The 16,317-nt window shown below is 38.7% G+C and overlaps 1 protein-coding gene across 2 annotated transcripts in view; it reads right to left on the minus strand.

The window, feature by feature from the left end:
* Window positions 1-11,894, minus strand: part of NSMF (NMDA receptor synaptonuclear signaling and neuronal migration factor) — a 51,628-nt gene extending 39,734 nt beyond the window's left edge. For both annotated transcript variants that reach the window (XM_072431175.1, XM_072431174.1), the window contains exon 1: window positions 11,673-11,894. In XM_072431175.1, coding sequence (XP_072287276.1) covers window positions 11,673-11,743 — 71 coding nt within the window. In that variant the 5' untranslated portion in view covers window positions 11,744-11,894. The remainder of the gene's footprint in view (window positions 1-11,672) is intronic.
* Window positions 11,895-16,317: the final 4,423 nt, after the last annotated feature.

Consider the following 16,317-nt stretch of genomic DNA (forward strand, 5'->3'; position numbering starts at 1 on the left):
TATGTGTGATAGGTTTTGTATCCCTGAATATTGTTCTGTCTTTTCTTTACCTATATTTATGCTGAGTCAACATAGGCGTTTTTAAAAACGCATATAAACATTCCTACCACGTTTATATACGTTTTAATGCACGTTTACAAGCGTTTTAAAGCTTGACTTTAAAACGCTAAAAAACTTTTATAAACGCCTATGATGCGTTTTACCGTGAATTGCCGCGATTTTACATAATTGTTTATAAGTTTTACCTTTAACCCTTTCAGGGAATGAGTACAGGGGTACATAAAACCCCTTACTCATTCCCTGAAAGGGTTAAAATATGTGTAAAAAAATTGGACGAGGCTTTATTGTTAAAGTATTTTATTAAATGTGTGTGTTTGTGTAACTAAACAGGTTTTTCTTTTTTTTTTTACATGTTATCCCACTGACAGGATGATTCCCACGACTGCAATCATGACATGAGCACAGCCATGGGACTCCTCCTGACATTGAGGGATCCCCGGGCACAAGGGGTTAAATGAGGACAAGGCTCTCCATTATTGTATTGTATTGTACACCACTAATAACCTTAGACCATTTAGAGTATGAATAATTAATTACAACTCTCTGGATGCGATCTTTAAGCCAGTTCTCTATTCATTTACAGATTGACTTTTCTAAACCTATTGACCCTAACTTGCATAATAATCCTCTGTGGGGTACAATATCAAATGCTTTAGCAAAGTCCAAGTACACTATATCAACTGCTATTTCACGGTCTACCTGTTTACTTACTTCCTCATAAAAAGATAGTAAATTTGTTTGACAACTTGTGTCTTTCTTGAAGCCATGCTGACTATCACTTATAATATTTTTTTCTAGCAGAAACGCCTCTATGTGGTTCTTTATCAAACTCTCTAAGACCTTTCCAACTATGGACGTTAAACTAGCAGGTCTGTAGTTACCTGGTAATGACTTTGCTCCCTTTTTGAAGATAGGAACCACACTGGCCTTACGCCAATCAATCGGTACCTTGCCAGTGACTAAAGAGTCACTAGAAATATTGGCTTTGAAATAACTGAGCTCAACTCTTTGAGGACACGTGGATGTAATCCATCAGATCCTGGTGCTTTGTCAACCTTAATTTTTCCCAGCTGTTTCTCAATCAGATCAATTTTGAACAACTCATTTAAGGCAGTGACATTGCTATTATGATTTTGGAGTTGAGCCCTGCCATTTTCCTTCGTGTACACAGAGCTAATAAATAGTGTTTAGTAAATCTGCCTTGTCTTTATCCCCAGTTACCAACCCAGCGACATCCTTTAGGGCCTACATGCTCAGATCTGATCTTTTTGCTATTGATATATAAAAAAAAAAAAAATGGGGGTTTGCCTTACTTTCCTTTGCAATCTTTCATTTTGAAGTTTTGCATATTTTATCTCCTTTTTACATCTTTTGTTATATTCTTTATAGGTTTCAAATGATGAAGGTGATCCTTCATTTTTATATTTTTGGAATGCTCTTTTTTTGTTCCTTATGGCTTTTTTTAACATTAGCTGTGAGCCACATAGGTTTTAATGTTAGCCTCTTTTGTAGAACAGACTTGAAACATTCCCATTTCTGTTCAATGTTCTTTGAGGACAATATTGTCTCCCAATCCAAGTCACAGAGAGCCCTTAATAATGGAAAATTTGCTCTCTTAAAACTAAATATTTTTAATTTTTCTTGTTTTTGCTTCCTGTTTACAGCTTACAATAAATGAAATCATAATATGGTCAGTGCTACCCTGATTCTCTTTTATTTGCACATTTGTTATAAGTTCTGCATTGTTAGAAAGAACTAGGTCCAGCAGAGTATCATTTCTAGTTGGGGCTCCTATAAACTGTACCATAAAATTATCTTTAATCTTTATTAAATTCACAAATTTCCTCCCTTTTGCTGTTCCTGTAGTGCCATTACTCCAGTCAATGTCAGGGTAGTTGAAATCTCCCATAATTAAAACTCTTCCACTTTTTGCTGCTTTTTCTATCTGTGCTAGTAATTGATTTTCTATTTCTTCCTTAGCACTGGCTGGCCTATAGCAGACTCCAAATAGTTAATTGTGTGTTATTCAACCTCACATTCAACTCCACCCATATTGCCTCAACCTCATCGCTTGTTCATCTGCAATTACTTCTTTCACATTCACTTTTAGGCACCTTAAGCTGCAAAAACAGAAAAAAAATATCCGAGGAATAGCTATAATATTAGGAGTGACAAAATCTACAGTTTGGTACATCATGAGAAAGAAACAAAGCACTGGTGAACTCAGCAACGCCATACGACCTGGATGTCCACAGAACAGTGGTGGATGATCGCAGAATCTTTTCCATGGTGAAGAGAAACCCCTTCACAACAGCCAACCAAGAGAACAACACTCTCCAGGAGGTAGGCATATTGATATCCAAGTCTACCATAAAGAGAAGCCTACATGAAAGTAAATACAGAGGGTGCACTGCATAAGCCTCAGGAAGAGAAAGGCTAGATTGGACTTTGCCCAAAAACATCTAAAAAAGCCAGCACAGTTCTGAAAAAACATTCATTGGACAGATGAAACCAAGATCAAACTTTACCAGAATGATGGCAAGAAAAAAATATGGAGAAGGCGTGGAACAGCTCATGATCAAAAGCATACAACATCATCTGTAAAACATGGCGGAGGCAGTGTGATGGTATGGGTGTGCATGGCTGCCAGTGGCACTGGGACACTAGTGTTTATCCATGATGTGACACAGGACAGAAGCAGCCGAATGAATTCTGAGGTGTTCAGAGACATACTGTCTGCTCAAATCCAGCTAAATCCAGTCACATTGATTGGGAGGCGTTTCATAATACAGATGGACAATGACCTCAAATATACAGCCAAAGCAACCCAGGAGTTTATTAACGCAAAGCATTTGAATAATCTTGAATGAACAAGTCAGTCTGTTAATAAATAAAAGAAAAGAAGAACAAAGAGGTTTTTTTGGTAACAGTGCTTGTAATCAACAAAGAATTCAAAATAGTTACATACACATAGGCAAACAAGTGAGTGTTCTGCAATACAAGCAGAGTAGTTATTAAAAGTCCCAAGAAACTATTAGTTAGTTGAGTTAACAGTAATCACATGATCTCTAGACATAAAGCAACTATTGTACATGAGTATCTCAATATCCAAGTAAAGCGGAGCGGCGTATGCCGACACAAATGAGCGATATGATGGTCAGTTATTGCCCGCAGCTTTTAATACCTGATGCGTTTCGCCATCGTTAGGCTTCCTCAGGGGTAGCTGTATGCTTTATAAATCTTAATATCGTCTAGAGGTTTTGTAAAATATAAGAAATAATTAGTCCAATGTACTAGTACATATGTAAATAAATATATAGATATATATATGCACACACACACACACACACACACACACACACACACACACACACACACACATTCTAGTAATCTTAAATAAAGTAGTAAGGAAATTTTTTGTATATATGAACATTGGAGCATTGTTTGCAATAAAAAAATACTCTAATATTAACCATGCTATACCATAACAATGTATGTATGAGATTTATTGTTAACAGCTATGTGTCAAATCATGCTAGTTATAGTTATAAGAAAATAGGTAATGACTTATATTGTCCTCGATGAGATATATTTTATCTCACATCGCCATATGGATTTACTATTACCAGATAATACAGCAGTATAATCATTAGTAATCAATGGGTTACCTGATCCCAGAGAGATAAGGAATGGTACGGAGTGAGGATAACCTTCGCTGTCCGCCCATAAATTTGCTGGTGTAGGGAGATCAATTACCACAAAAGTGGAGTCTATAATAGATAGTAAGATACAGCGAGTTTACTGCTATTTTTCATGCAGTTAAAAAGTTGCTTGTGGGCATTGAAGCTGTATCCCTGTGGGAGACAGTAAAAGTGATAGGTGAGGGATTGCCTGAACCCTAATGGGTAGGAAGGATAATTTGTGGGAATTGAAATCAAATTCTTAACTGGTCCCAGTTAGTGTACGCAGACAGTAAAATAGGCTCTTCCATGTGTGGAGTGACACGCTGCCGGAGGTCCCGGGATCCGCCCTATAGCCACGAGGACGGTGTTTACTTCCAGGTTCTTCTGCAGCGTTCTGACGCACGGAATAGGGAGGCGTCCCATGCGTCGCCATGGAAACGTGCCTCTCCTCACGCTTGTGCTAGTATAACGCCCACATGGGAGGAGTAAAGCTAGGACAGTTTTTAACCCCCATCTTCGGCTACATCACAGGATCTATTCCTAAATCCTGTGATGGGTGCAAAATTAAGGGATGCTGAACCATGGGGAGGTTGTGGGAACAGAAAACTCTGACTCCACAGTATGTGCATCGGGACAAAAGTGCCGATGCCCCCGTCCCCATAAACCAGGCTATGGGGGATTAGAAAGGGAAAAGGACATGATTGGCAAGGATAATTTGAGTACAGTAGTTAAACCGTGGTATTGGTGGAAATAAATTGAATTGAACTAAATTGATACTATATTTGCGAAAGGGAATACCCATGTTAATATATATCTCATATATAAAGTTTAAAACAAGACATATGCAATAGTGACATCGGTAATTTAAATATCTTACATCATACATAATAGTAAAACAAAAGTGTGGGCAGTAATAAGTTTTAAATAAAAATATTGTAACATTGTTTTGAAACATTAGTTTGTACAACATACATAGTTTTTATTAGTTTGTGAACATAGTAATAATTACTAATACATAAAAGAAACTATGAAATAAATTGATAAGTATTTTTTGATTTTGAGTGATGAGTATTAATATATTGTGTATCCCACTAGTACCAGCTTTCCTTTTTGTTATGACCAAGTCAGTCACCTGATCTTAACCCAACTGAGCATGCATTTTACTTGTTGAAGACTAAACTTCGGACAGAAAGGCCCACAAACAAACAGCAACTGAAAGCCGCTGCTGTAAAGGCCTGGCAGAGCATTAAAAAGGAGGAAACCCAGCATCTGGTGATGTCCATGGGTCCAAGATTACAGGCTGTCATTGCCAGCAAAGGGTTTTCAACCAAGTATTAGAAATGAACATTTTATTTTCAGATTTTTAATTTGTCCAATTACTTTTGAGCCCCTGAAATGAAGTGATTGTGTAAAAAAAGCCTTTAGTTCCTCACATTTTTATGCCTGAAAGTCTGCAGTTCAACTGCATCTGAGTTGTTTCATTTAAAATTAATTGTGGTAATGTACAGAACCAAAATTAGAAAAATGTTGTATCTGTCTAAATATTTATGGACCTAACTGTAGGTAGCTGCTGTTATCTGTACTGTCTGCTAATTATATTTCTTTTTGCATTATAAAAAAATGCACTTCCTTTCACATTATAAATGACAAATACCCCAACATAACAGTGATTTTATTTCATTGCAGTTGTTCTGTATTTTGTTCCATATGCCAATTTATTTTTAGTACTTGAATTGCCAGTAATGATGCCTCCTTCTGAAAATCCCAGTTACTTGGTTGTTGCACAGTAATTCTGATGATGGTTCAGCAGTAGCACCTGTTTGATTGGTACAGATGGGGCGGAGTGCCCTGCAGGCTCCGCGCTTCCCGCGTGCCCAGTTCTAAATAGCTGTTTGCTTACTGCAGTCATGCAAAGCTGTAAAAGACTTGAAGAAAGCAGACACACTCCATAGACATCACTTACATCTCCCTTTAATTACAGACAGGAACACTGTCTATTTGTTGTAGTTACATGCTCAGAACTGCAAATATTTACTGACAATTATCATAAACTCTACTAATAGGAGAGGTAATGAAATGGACAGAATACCACAAAATTCATGGGAAGGAAGGATCACTTCTATTGATCCTTACAGTTACTGTACAATAAAAAATAACTTCGGGCAACAACTAACCAATTGTTATCCCAAAGACCTTAAAGCCTTTCTCAAAGTTTCAGTCCACACATAATTGGTCCAGACTTTCGTAGCTGCTGAAGGGTTAAAGCCTAAGTCTTAGATAAGCACACCTACTGTGCCCTTCATGAGTATCTTCTGTTCTGCTTGCTGGATCATTTATATTATGGAGAATGTTCTCAATGGAGCTGAAACACCCAAAACTTCCAGAAATTAGGTAGGTAAATGTCAGGATACAAAACAAGCCAGGGGCTGTCTTAAGTATCCCCCCCCCCCCCCCCAAAGACCAATATTACTTTTGAGGGAAGTTACTGCAGATCTTTCATTCCATTTATTTTAATGGATTGGGAATTGTATCTTTTGCTAGGTATGCATTATACTCACTTATTCAATTAATTTTAGTGACATCGTAACCACAATTAATTTATAATGATCCTTGCCATCAACTAGTATTTGATGTATCATCCACTTGTAAGATATCTGATCAGTATTCCAATAATTTGTACCAATAAAAAATATAATTCACCCATACAATTATTTCCAATGTAATACAGTGACTTGGAACAGTGAAATTTTGCACCATATGGATTAAACAGAACAGCCAGGTGCACAAACATGAATGTCAGGGTGAGAACAGAAGGTCATCACTTTTCATGCATAGTATGCACACTGGACCAATCAGAGGAAGGTTAGTTTCAGACTTGAGGTTGACCCGCGCGGTCTGCTGTAGGCCATTCAACTGAATTGGAGCAGTTGGGAATCAATGTGTGCAGGCAGTTGTGCTGAATTGTGGCCACAGCTGCTGAACTCAATATGTTGCTTCTGGCCGCCCTTGACCAGCCAGCTGTTCTCATTGACTTGAAAGCAACTGCATTTAACCGCAGCTCACAGAGATTCTCACACTGAGAAAGATCTATCACCTTACTGAAAATAATGAACTGCAGCAAACAGCAACCATTACTGCATGACACATAAGCAATTAAGGTTGAACTGTGGTTGACACAACAACCCCAGAGTAAAACTGCACAATATTGAAAAGAGATGGCTATGAGTGGCTAAAAGCAGGTTTGAAAATGCAAGTCGGAAAGGAGACTAAGGTGAGCTTCTCCCAGGCAAACTGCTGGTTGCACCCATAAAACCCAGAAGTGGCAAACTGCACCACAGGTTAACACATCTGCATGCATTAGCTTTGAGGTGGTGGTGCAGTTCTTTCTCTACAGGAGGAAAGGCAGAGACCATGCCACAATCCACTGGAACAGGAAATGCGTGCAAACGCCTGCATTCAGTTGAATGTGAGTAGCTGGGAGTGCAGCTGAGCCTGTGGTAGAAGTCATACTTTGTACTTCTGGTTTTTCGATTTTCTACCATTAGTATGGCTTCGTATTGCCTCTCTAATTCTCTGAACCAAGCCACTCCAAAAGGTAACTCTTCACTATTTCAGGGCAAGAAAGCTGATAAGCAAATTTTGTTTGGTTTTCTTTGTTTATTTTTCTTCCTGATTCATTTTTGGCACTTTTCCATGTAACAAATCATAATGACGACCAGATCATTCACTTTCCATTCACCTAGACCCCAGGCCAAGGACATTTGAAGAACGAAGACATCTAGAGGTTTGGAAACCTTTGTAATACAATAAAAGGAATTAGGACTCACGCAACTCTGATTTGGGATGAGAATGATAATGATGACTGCTCCTTTCTGTGTTTTTTTTTTTTCAGAATAAAAATGCAGATCAAGAGTTATTACACCTTTGCTTGCTGCATACTTGATTCAATTCAGGGATTTGACTAGTATGAAGTCAATGTACCAGGGTCATCTGAAACAATCTGGACCAAGACGGATTTCTTAGTCTAGCTAGGAGTCAATTTATAAAAAAGTGAATCTGACATTCACTGAAATATTCCCTGGTGGAGAATCTTCTAGGTCCATGTGTTTCAATAACTGAAATTGAAATGTTTCAGAGTATGTTAGTTTTACTTCTATATATATAGACCCCCCTAATGTATCAAATAAAATAGTTTAATGCATCAGATATATGTATATATAAGTGTAGATCGTACAGGCTCTTGCAGAGATCATGGTGCACCCCCTGATAATGCCTTCATTGCTTTTCCTTAAAATACACAAATGAAATGCATGTAATAGAATGGTTTTATCTGCCCAGTGGTTTGCATTTTTGCCTACCCAGTTCTGAGATTTACAGTCTCACTAGATAGCATATCTAACTTTCTCAATACATAGCAATAACACCCCTTAAATTGAATTTAAATATTTTAAACTTTAATCTTTGGTGGTTTTTATATTTAAAGCTGAACTTTCCCAGTAATAACATCTATACAGCAATGAAACAGGAATTTATCCCTACCGATGCCAAATCTTTATAACCCTCTCACATATCAAAATCCAGCTACAGTCACACAGCACTGGAGAAAATACACCGCACTGCTCTTTCATGACTGCAGAAATGTGACACTGAGCTGAATAGGATACAATTGTCACTATGGTGTGACTTCACATACTTGTTATTAATTATTGTTTTCTGTATTGTTTTCTGGTTTATCACTCACCATTTCTTAGCCAAAATTTTGCACACTGAATTACAAACATCAGCATTTACTGGAAGGAATGAGCTGATTCTGCAACAATAACCAATTCTCAGGCTATTCATTTCCATCAGAATTCAGTAATGAGATTTGCATACATTACATCTAATGACATTCTCACCAGCACAACAGTATCTGAGATGACACTTCTAAATTAATTCTTATTGATTATAAATATTTCAAGAAAGCTTTGCATCCTTCACCCATTCCCATCCTCCATCATAAACTTTCCAGATGGCAATACTGAATGTAATATATCTACATAAATGGAGGTTAAAAAGGTAAACACCCAAACCAACTGTCATGGGGCTGTCAGTCCACCCAAATAGAGATTTTAGCTAAAGGTAGAAGACTCTGGGCTGAATCATCCCGTGACTTTGTATACCTCTTGGAGGCTTCATCAACAAGATGTGGTTCCTGGCTCTGTTCCTATCCATTTCGGCTCTCAGGCTTATAATTTAAAATGCAAAGATAATAGGAAGCCTTTATTCAAGGATCTCTAAGGAACTAATAGAGGGTTTTGCTTTCCAGAATCTATCAAAACAATGAGAAATCAATTGTAAGTGGACTGATCATTTTAACTTTGGTTGGGTAGATGTTGGAGTCAAAACCTCTGCCCGTTTCCATCTTTTGGTGACTCTGAGATCTCTAAGTTAAGTTTCCAGGTCTGCATACCCGCTGTGCTCATGATGAAGGGCTCCTGACCTCACTGCTGGAATAACTTATTTTAAATTCTGGAGAATAATATGGTTTCCATATGCTACATGAAGAAGCTATATACCAAAATGTAACAGCTATATACTATAATTTTAAGCTATATTTGCAATGTACATCAGCAGTTCTGGATGTGCATCTGGCTGATAGAGCATAAACAAACTTTTGCATGGCATTGCCCACTGATTCTTAAATAAGGAATAATCCTGTAATTTTTTGGATATGTAATGGAATGAAACATGTGAATACATCAGTTTTAAGAGGGCTTTACCCTGTCACTCATTTTCTTGTATTCAGGTCTTCTTAATTCCTTTATCCGTATAACATGTATACCACAGTTGTATCTGGTGCACACATGTTGGGAGTCTAGAATTATGGCAGGGAAATCTCACGTTTCAGTGTCAAATACATATATTAGGCCAGGAAGTGAGCCATGTACTGGTTATATTATCAATATCACTTTTGGACTGATTGTCTTTGCAGGACATGTTCCATTTCTGTGAACCCTTTGCAATGGAGAGCTCTTCAACTTAAAACCCAGGATCTTTCCTTGCACAATGCCTAAATGTGTCAATGCATGCACGGTGCTACTGGCAATGAATGCCTTTCACACTAAAGATGATGGCTCCTGGTCATACTCTTCAAGAATTAGTTTGCATTTACCCAAAACAGGAAACTAAATGTAATGATTTGTAGGCCAGTGCAGGTGATCGACATTGCGGTGACTGTGCATTTTTCAAGTACATAGAATTTCATTTATTAGTGATTCATACAAAAGTGAAACAATGTAACCTCAAATTCATACAAGAAGCACAAACTAATTTGTCAAGCCAAATTTTATTTCTGCCTACGACTTCAGACAGGAAACTGTCATGGTCACATTATGATGGTTTGGAATGAATATATATATATTTGAATACCATATATATATATATATATATATATATATATATATATATATATATGAAATTATACATCTGATATTTACAAACATTCATGTGTTATCTGGTTTGCTTCACCAGTTAAAACCAAGATTATTCAGATTATACCCAAAAACTGTATTCTAAATATATATGAAGATAGTACACTATATGTCAATCTCTAATTGAATACAAAATGTTACATATTACTTCTATTCTGTTATGTGTAACAACATTATTTATTTTAACAGTATATTTATTAATATACTGTTATTTATGACTCAATAAAATAATTTAGCCATACTGCATTAAAATGTCAGCACTTCCATTGCACTGCCCAGTTTCAGATTTATCAGAATTAAGCAAAATCATAATATTATTAATATTAATAGCATAAATATCGGGATTATTTACTTATAAAATAGGAATGCTTGAAGCTTAAAAATTAAAAAACTCCAAATGTCATGCACGTCAGTATAACATGAAAAACTCAGGTTTGTAAAGTTGAAGACAGAACAACCCTCACCCCTAATTATCATTTAGTATAAGATCTATATCAGCTATACTTGCACAAAACATTTTCAGCAAGTCAAAACAACACAACCATAACTGCTATGGCATTCTCACATTCTTAATTAAACCTAATAGCACATAACATTTGCCTCTTCCAAAACTGTGTGTCTCCTTGGACAGCTGCCTATATTGCTGCAACTTTTCTGTCACCCAATACACCATTAGATTAGATTCATGCCAGCTTTTCTCCAGGGCCACATAGATGAAATAGTTTCCAGATTCCCCTAAAATAAATGACAGTAAGGTGCAAAAATTTGGGGGGAAAAGGTCACAACAGTATGGGATTAGACTCATTAGTGACCTTGGGGTTTAATAATATGGCATCATTAACATGACCAGGAAGCATTATATTGGGACTTATCTCTAGCAGTGACACAATTTGCAAATGAACTGTGATATTTGTTATGTATTGAGATATATAGGGGAAAGTAGTATTAAAGCATGCTGTCTGTGCACTGTGCAGTGTTTAGAAGAGGTCACCATAGAGCCTGCGATCCCAAGTGTCATGTATCATGGGTGCAGACTATAATTAAGCACTTAGCTGTATATTCTGTGTTGTCACTATGTACTGGATCAGTCATGTGAGACTACCAAATGTGGGTAATGTAAGGATAAAAGAATTTACTGCCAGCTGGTATGCAAGAGGTTACAATTACCCATCAGCCTGGGAACTTTCATTAAAGAAGGGTTAATAGAATATCCAACCAAAACTACAGAAATGGGGAGAGAATGATGTACCATGACTGGGTCAGGTGTCTCTGCAAGTGACAGAGTGTTGCAGGTACTGGAGCACAATGCAGGTTGAAATGGTAGCTCTATTCTCTATATAACAGGAATGACAATAGCAAGCTGAGTCCAAAAGCAGGCAATCTAAAAATGAAGAAAAAGACAGGAGGTGATACCCAGACTAGCATCCCATGGCACAGTGTGCAGACAGGTACTCACCGAACTTTGGCTGCAACATGAGAGATGGTGTCATTCCTCAGCGCCTTCTTCTTGGAGACAGCTGTGCCCATCCTCGGTGAGACAGGGCGTTGGGGGCCACATCCGAACAGACCTGGGGTAGCAGCAGGTGGCAAGGGTACAAAAACTGGAGGGGCCCCTGGCTGGTGCTGCACTGTGTTCGGTCACAGAGTGATCCTGCAAGCTGCCTGCTCGCCCATGCGATTGCTGTAGGAGGAAGGGCAGCGCCGCGCAGGAAGCCTTTACCATATATGGACAGAGGACGCGCCCGCCGTCCTCTCATTAACAACCCTGGGGAGAAGAGGCCAAGCTTACGGCAGGTGACACATGGAATGGGGCTTTCTCTGCTGGTATACTGGCTAGGAAAACTAAAAATGTGCACTGGCAGGGTAGTGACCACTGTGTCTTTTGTGCAATAGTTTATGTTCTGTAGTTGAATGCCATCTTCTCGTCCTGACACAGCCAGAATAAATAGTCTAATAGCAGGGGTGTCTTCAGCCGCCCCCCCAACTTCCTTGTCCCCAGAGAACTTAATTCAATTTTAGATCCATTTCATACTTGGCAGCACATTCTACAGCAGACTTATTCGTACTGCAAAATGCTTCAATTCAGCTGTATGGGAACAGAACAGGACCATTTTCTGCACATGTTTGCATGCAGCTGAAATGGCAGTTGTAGTTGATTGCATTGCAATTCTTGAAATGGGGAAACTTGCCTATTAACACAAAAGATCTGGGCATTGCATTAGGATCATTAAGGCATTGTTAAGCTGCGTACACACGTGCAATTTTTGTCGTTGGAAAGGATCTTTCACAATCCTTTCCAACGACAAAGGACTACACGATGCATGAATGGAGCACCGTTCTGCTCTATGGAGAGGGGAGGGGGAGTGCGACGGAGCGGCACCCTGCTGCGTGCTCTCCCTCTTCCCTTGCATTAGGATTGCTCCTCGTTCATCGTTCGTGGATCCGCCAGGACGGATCCACGGACGATGAACGACGCCGACTGTACACACGCCAGATTCTCGCCCGATATCTGGCCGATGCCGTTAATCGGGCGAGAAAAATCTGACGTGTGTACGCAGCTTAAGATAACCATCATGCAATTCTGCATCTTTAGGAGAAGACCCAGTGTTCTTTTTTTTTTTTTTTTTTTTTGCTATCTTTGTGATTAGTAACAAAACTGGAATAGCTTTATTCTGAGGAAACAGACTACCTTGTTTAGTTATGCTGTCCTCCAGTGCTGAAATTTTATTTTGCTGCTAACCTTAACCTCTTACAGCCTGGTGGCTAAGTTTAACCCCTACTAACCTAACCTAGTGCCTAACCCCCAATCGTGGCGGACCCTTGTGTAAAATTGACTAGAGGTCCCCCCACATCAATTTTCCCCCACCTTAACGCAGACCAAAACTAAATTTTTTACTTACATAAAAGGGTAGACAACCCTTTCATTTAAGGTAAAATCTACCTTCTTTTTTAGGGTAAAGTCCTTTATATTCTGTCTTGATCACCTGGTGATCAAGACTGAATGGGAGTGCCGAGCCTCCCGGGATACATACCTCACAACACATGAGATTGGCAATCTTTTTTCCCCATCTACGTCACCCGAACCCACACCTGTGCAGTTTGAAATCAGGTGGCGTAGGAAGAAGACAGAAGAAGGTCGAAGAAGATGGCGCCATTAGTGCCGCTCTGCAAGCTGTTAAATGAGGGCTGGTTTGCAGGCAAGGACTGTGTAAGTTGCTGCAGGGACCCCTTCCAGTTAAAGACTGACCAGGGGCCATTGTGCAGCTGCTCACACTGCACCTCGATATGTCTGCCCGTGCCCCCAAACCTAATCAGAAACTAACTAACCTAGAATCACATTTTAAATAAATACAGTGGAACCCAGGTTATCTGGAACTCATATAACCAGAAAACTCAGATTATCGGCACCTGACAGCTCCGCTTTCTTGATTTCTCCTGCGGCCCTAGCGGAGCTGTGGCAACTCTGCATCTAAGAACACATTCCACGGTTTCACTAGGGCTGCGGGACCAATCAGGAGAGCAGAGATGTCAGAAGAGCAGAGCAGAGCTCCACTAATTGCTCTGCTCTGTGATTGGCTGAGAAAAAGGGAAAAACACTTGAGCTGTCATCAGGGTTTCCCTTTTCTTAGCTATTTAGCCATTCAGCACTAGAGGTGAATGGGACAAGTCTCCCCATTCAAGTCTAGTGCTGAGTGACTGAGAAACCTCAGTTTCAGAGTAACCTCAGTTAACCGGAAACTACACTTATCCGGAATCGGCCATTCCCCGTGGGTGCCACATAACTGAGTTTTTTCTGTAATATGTATTAATTTAATAAATAATTTATTATATATCAGTATATTTAGTAGGATGTAGTTTGTAACGAGTAAAAAAATAAATTTGTTTATATGAAAATCTTAGCTTGTATGTGGCTGCTGAGGACTGTTGGACAAGTTGTTCAAACCAGGTCTAAAATAAAGCTGGGAAACATTCCTCCTATTAAAAATGCCTTATCAATGGAAAACTTAATTATATTTAGCTGCCTTTTTTGTATCATTAGTATCCTCCTGGATTTTGGCTGTTAGTTGCTCATTATTTATAATTCTAGTGATATACAGTTAGGTCCATAAATGTTTGGACAGAGAAAACTTTTTTCCAATTCTGGTTCTGTACATTACCACAATAATTTTTAAATTAAACAACTCAGATGCAGTTGAACTGCAGACTTTCAGCTTTAATTCAGTGGGTGGAACAAAAAGATTTCATAAAATGTGAGGAACTAAAGCCTTTTTTTTTTTACACAATAATTTTATTTCAGGGGCTTAAAAGAAATTGGACACATTAAAAAGCTGAAAATAAAATGTTAATTTCTAATACTTGGTTGAAAACCCTATGCTGGCAATGACTGCCTGTAGTCTTGAACTCATGGACATCACCAGATGCTGGGTTTCCTCCTTTTTAATGCTCTGCCAGGCCTTTATTGCAGCATCTTTCAGTTGCTGTTTGTTTGTGGGCCTTTCTGTCCAAAGTTTAGTCTTCAACAAGTGAAATGCATGCTCAGTTGGGTTCAGATCAGGTGACTGACTTGGCCATTCAAGAATATTCCACTTTTCTTTAATAAACTCCTGGGTTGCTTTGGCTGTATGTTTTGGGTCATTTTCCATCTGTATTATGAAATGCCTCCCAATCAATGTGACTGCATTTAGCTGGATTTGAGCAGACAGTACGTCTCTGAACACCTCAGAATTCATTCAGCTGCTTCTGTCCTGTGTCACATCATCGATAAACACTAGTGTCCCAGTGCCACTGGCAGCCATGCATGCCCATACCATCACACTGCCTCCACCATGTTTTACAGATGATGTGGTATACTTTGGATCATGAGCTGTTCCACCCCTTCTCCAAACTTTTTTCTTGCCATCATTCTGGCAAAGGTTGATATTGGTTTCATCTGTCCAAAGAATGTTTTTTCAGAACTGTACTGGCTTTTTTAGATGTTTTTGAGCAAAATCCAATCTAGCCTTTCTGTTCTTGAGGCTTATGAGTGGCTTGCACCTTGCAGTGCACCTTCTGTATTTACTTTCATGCAGTCTTCTCTTTATGGTAGACTTGGATATCGATACACCTACCTCCTGGAGAGTGTTGTTCACTTGGTTGGCTGTTGTGAAGGGGTTTCTCTTCACCATTGAAAATCATCCACCACTGTTGTCTTCTGTGGACGTCCTGGTCTTTTGGCGTTGCTGAGTTCACCAGTGCTCTGTTTCTTTCTCATGATGTACCAAACTGTAGATTTTGCCACTCCTAATATTGTAGCAATTTCTCTGATGGGTTTTTTCTGTTTTTGTAGCTTAGCCTTTGAGTCAATTGTCCAATTACTTTTGAGCCCCTAAAATGAAGTGATTGTGTAAAAAAAAAAAGGCTTTAGTTCCTCACATTTTTATGCAATCGTTTTGTTCAAGCTTCTGAATTAAAGCTGAAAGTCTGCAGTTCAACTGCATCTGAGTTGTTTCATTTAAAATTAATTGTGGTAATGTACAGAACCAAAATTAGAAAAAAGTCTCTATCCTAATATGTATGGACCAAACTGTATATTAGATCTACAAAGATCTGCAGAACCTTCTGTGCAATAACTTGCTTTTCCAGACATATCTGTAGCCTGTGTGCCATTAGCATCCCTGCCCCACAAAGGATCAGATAGATGGTCTCAGATACTGTCTGAGTTTTACTTCCAGAGGAAAATTCAGCCAGCCTGTGTCCCCACCCTCTGTCCACAAGGGTTTAGTTTTATTAGGAAAACCTTTCTATTAACACAACAAATTAGTCCATGGCTACCGCTTAGCATCAGTCATTGTGGGATTATCGCGCAGCAGTCCACTCCATGGCCAAATCCATGTCACAGCAGGGAGAAATTATGTAGAGATTATATGGACTATTTAACATGAAGAAACAATCATTATTGATATTTGCACTTTGGGCAATAATTCCAGGCAAGTAAAATCAGTCAGTGAACTTTCAGTTATCCTTTGTGTTTAATATGCATGCATACCCAAATAGTATCCTTTTTTATTTATGGACAAGGTTTATGCATACAAGTACATACAACTCTAAATAAAATAAACTAA

Source organism: Pyxicephalus adspersus, chromosome Z, assembly GCF_032062135.1.
Source record: "Pyxicephalus adspersus chromosome Z, UCB_Pads_2.0, whole genome shotgun sequence".
NCBI classification, from domain to species: Eukaryota; Metazoa; Chordata; class Amphibia; order Anura; family Pyxicephalidae; genus Pyxicephalus; species Pyxicephalus adspersus.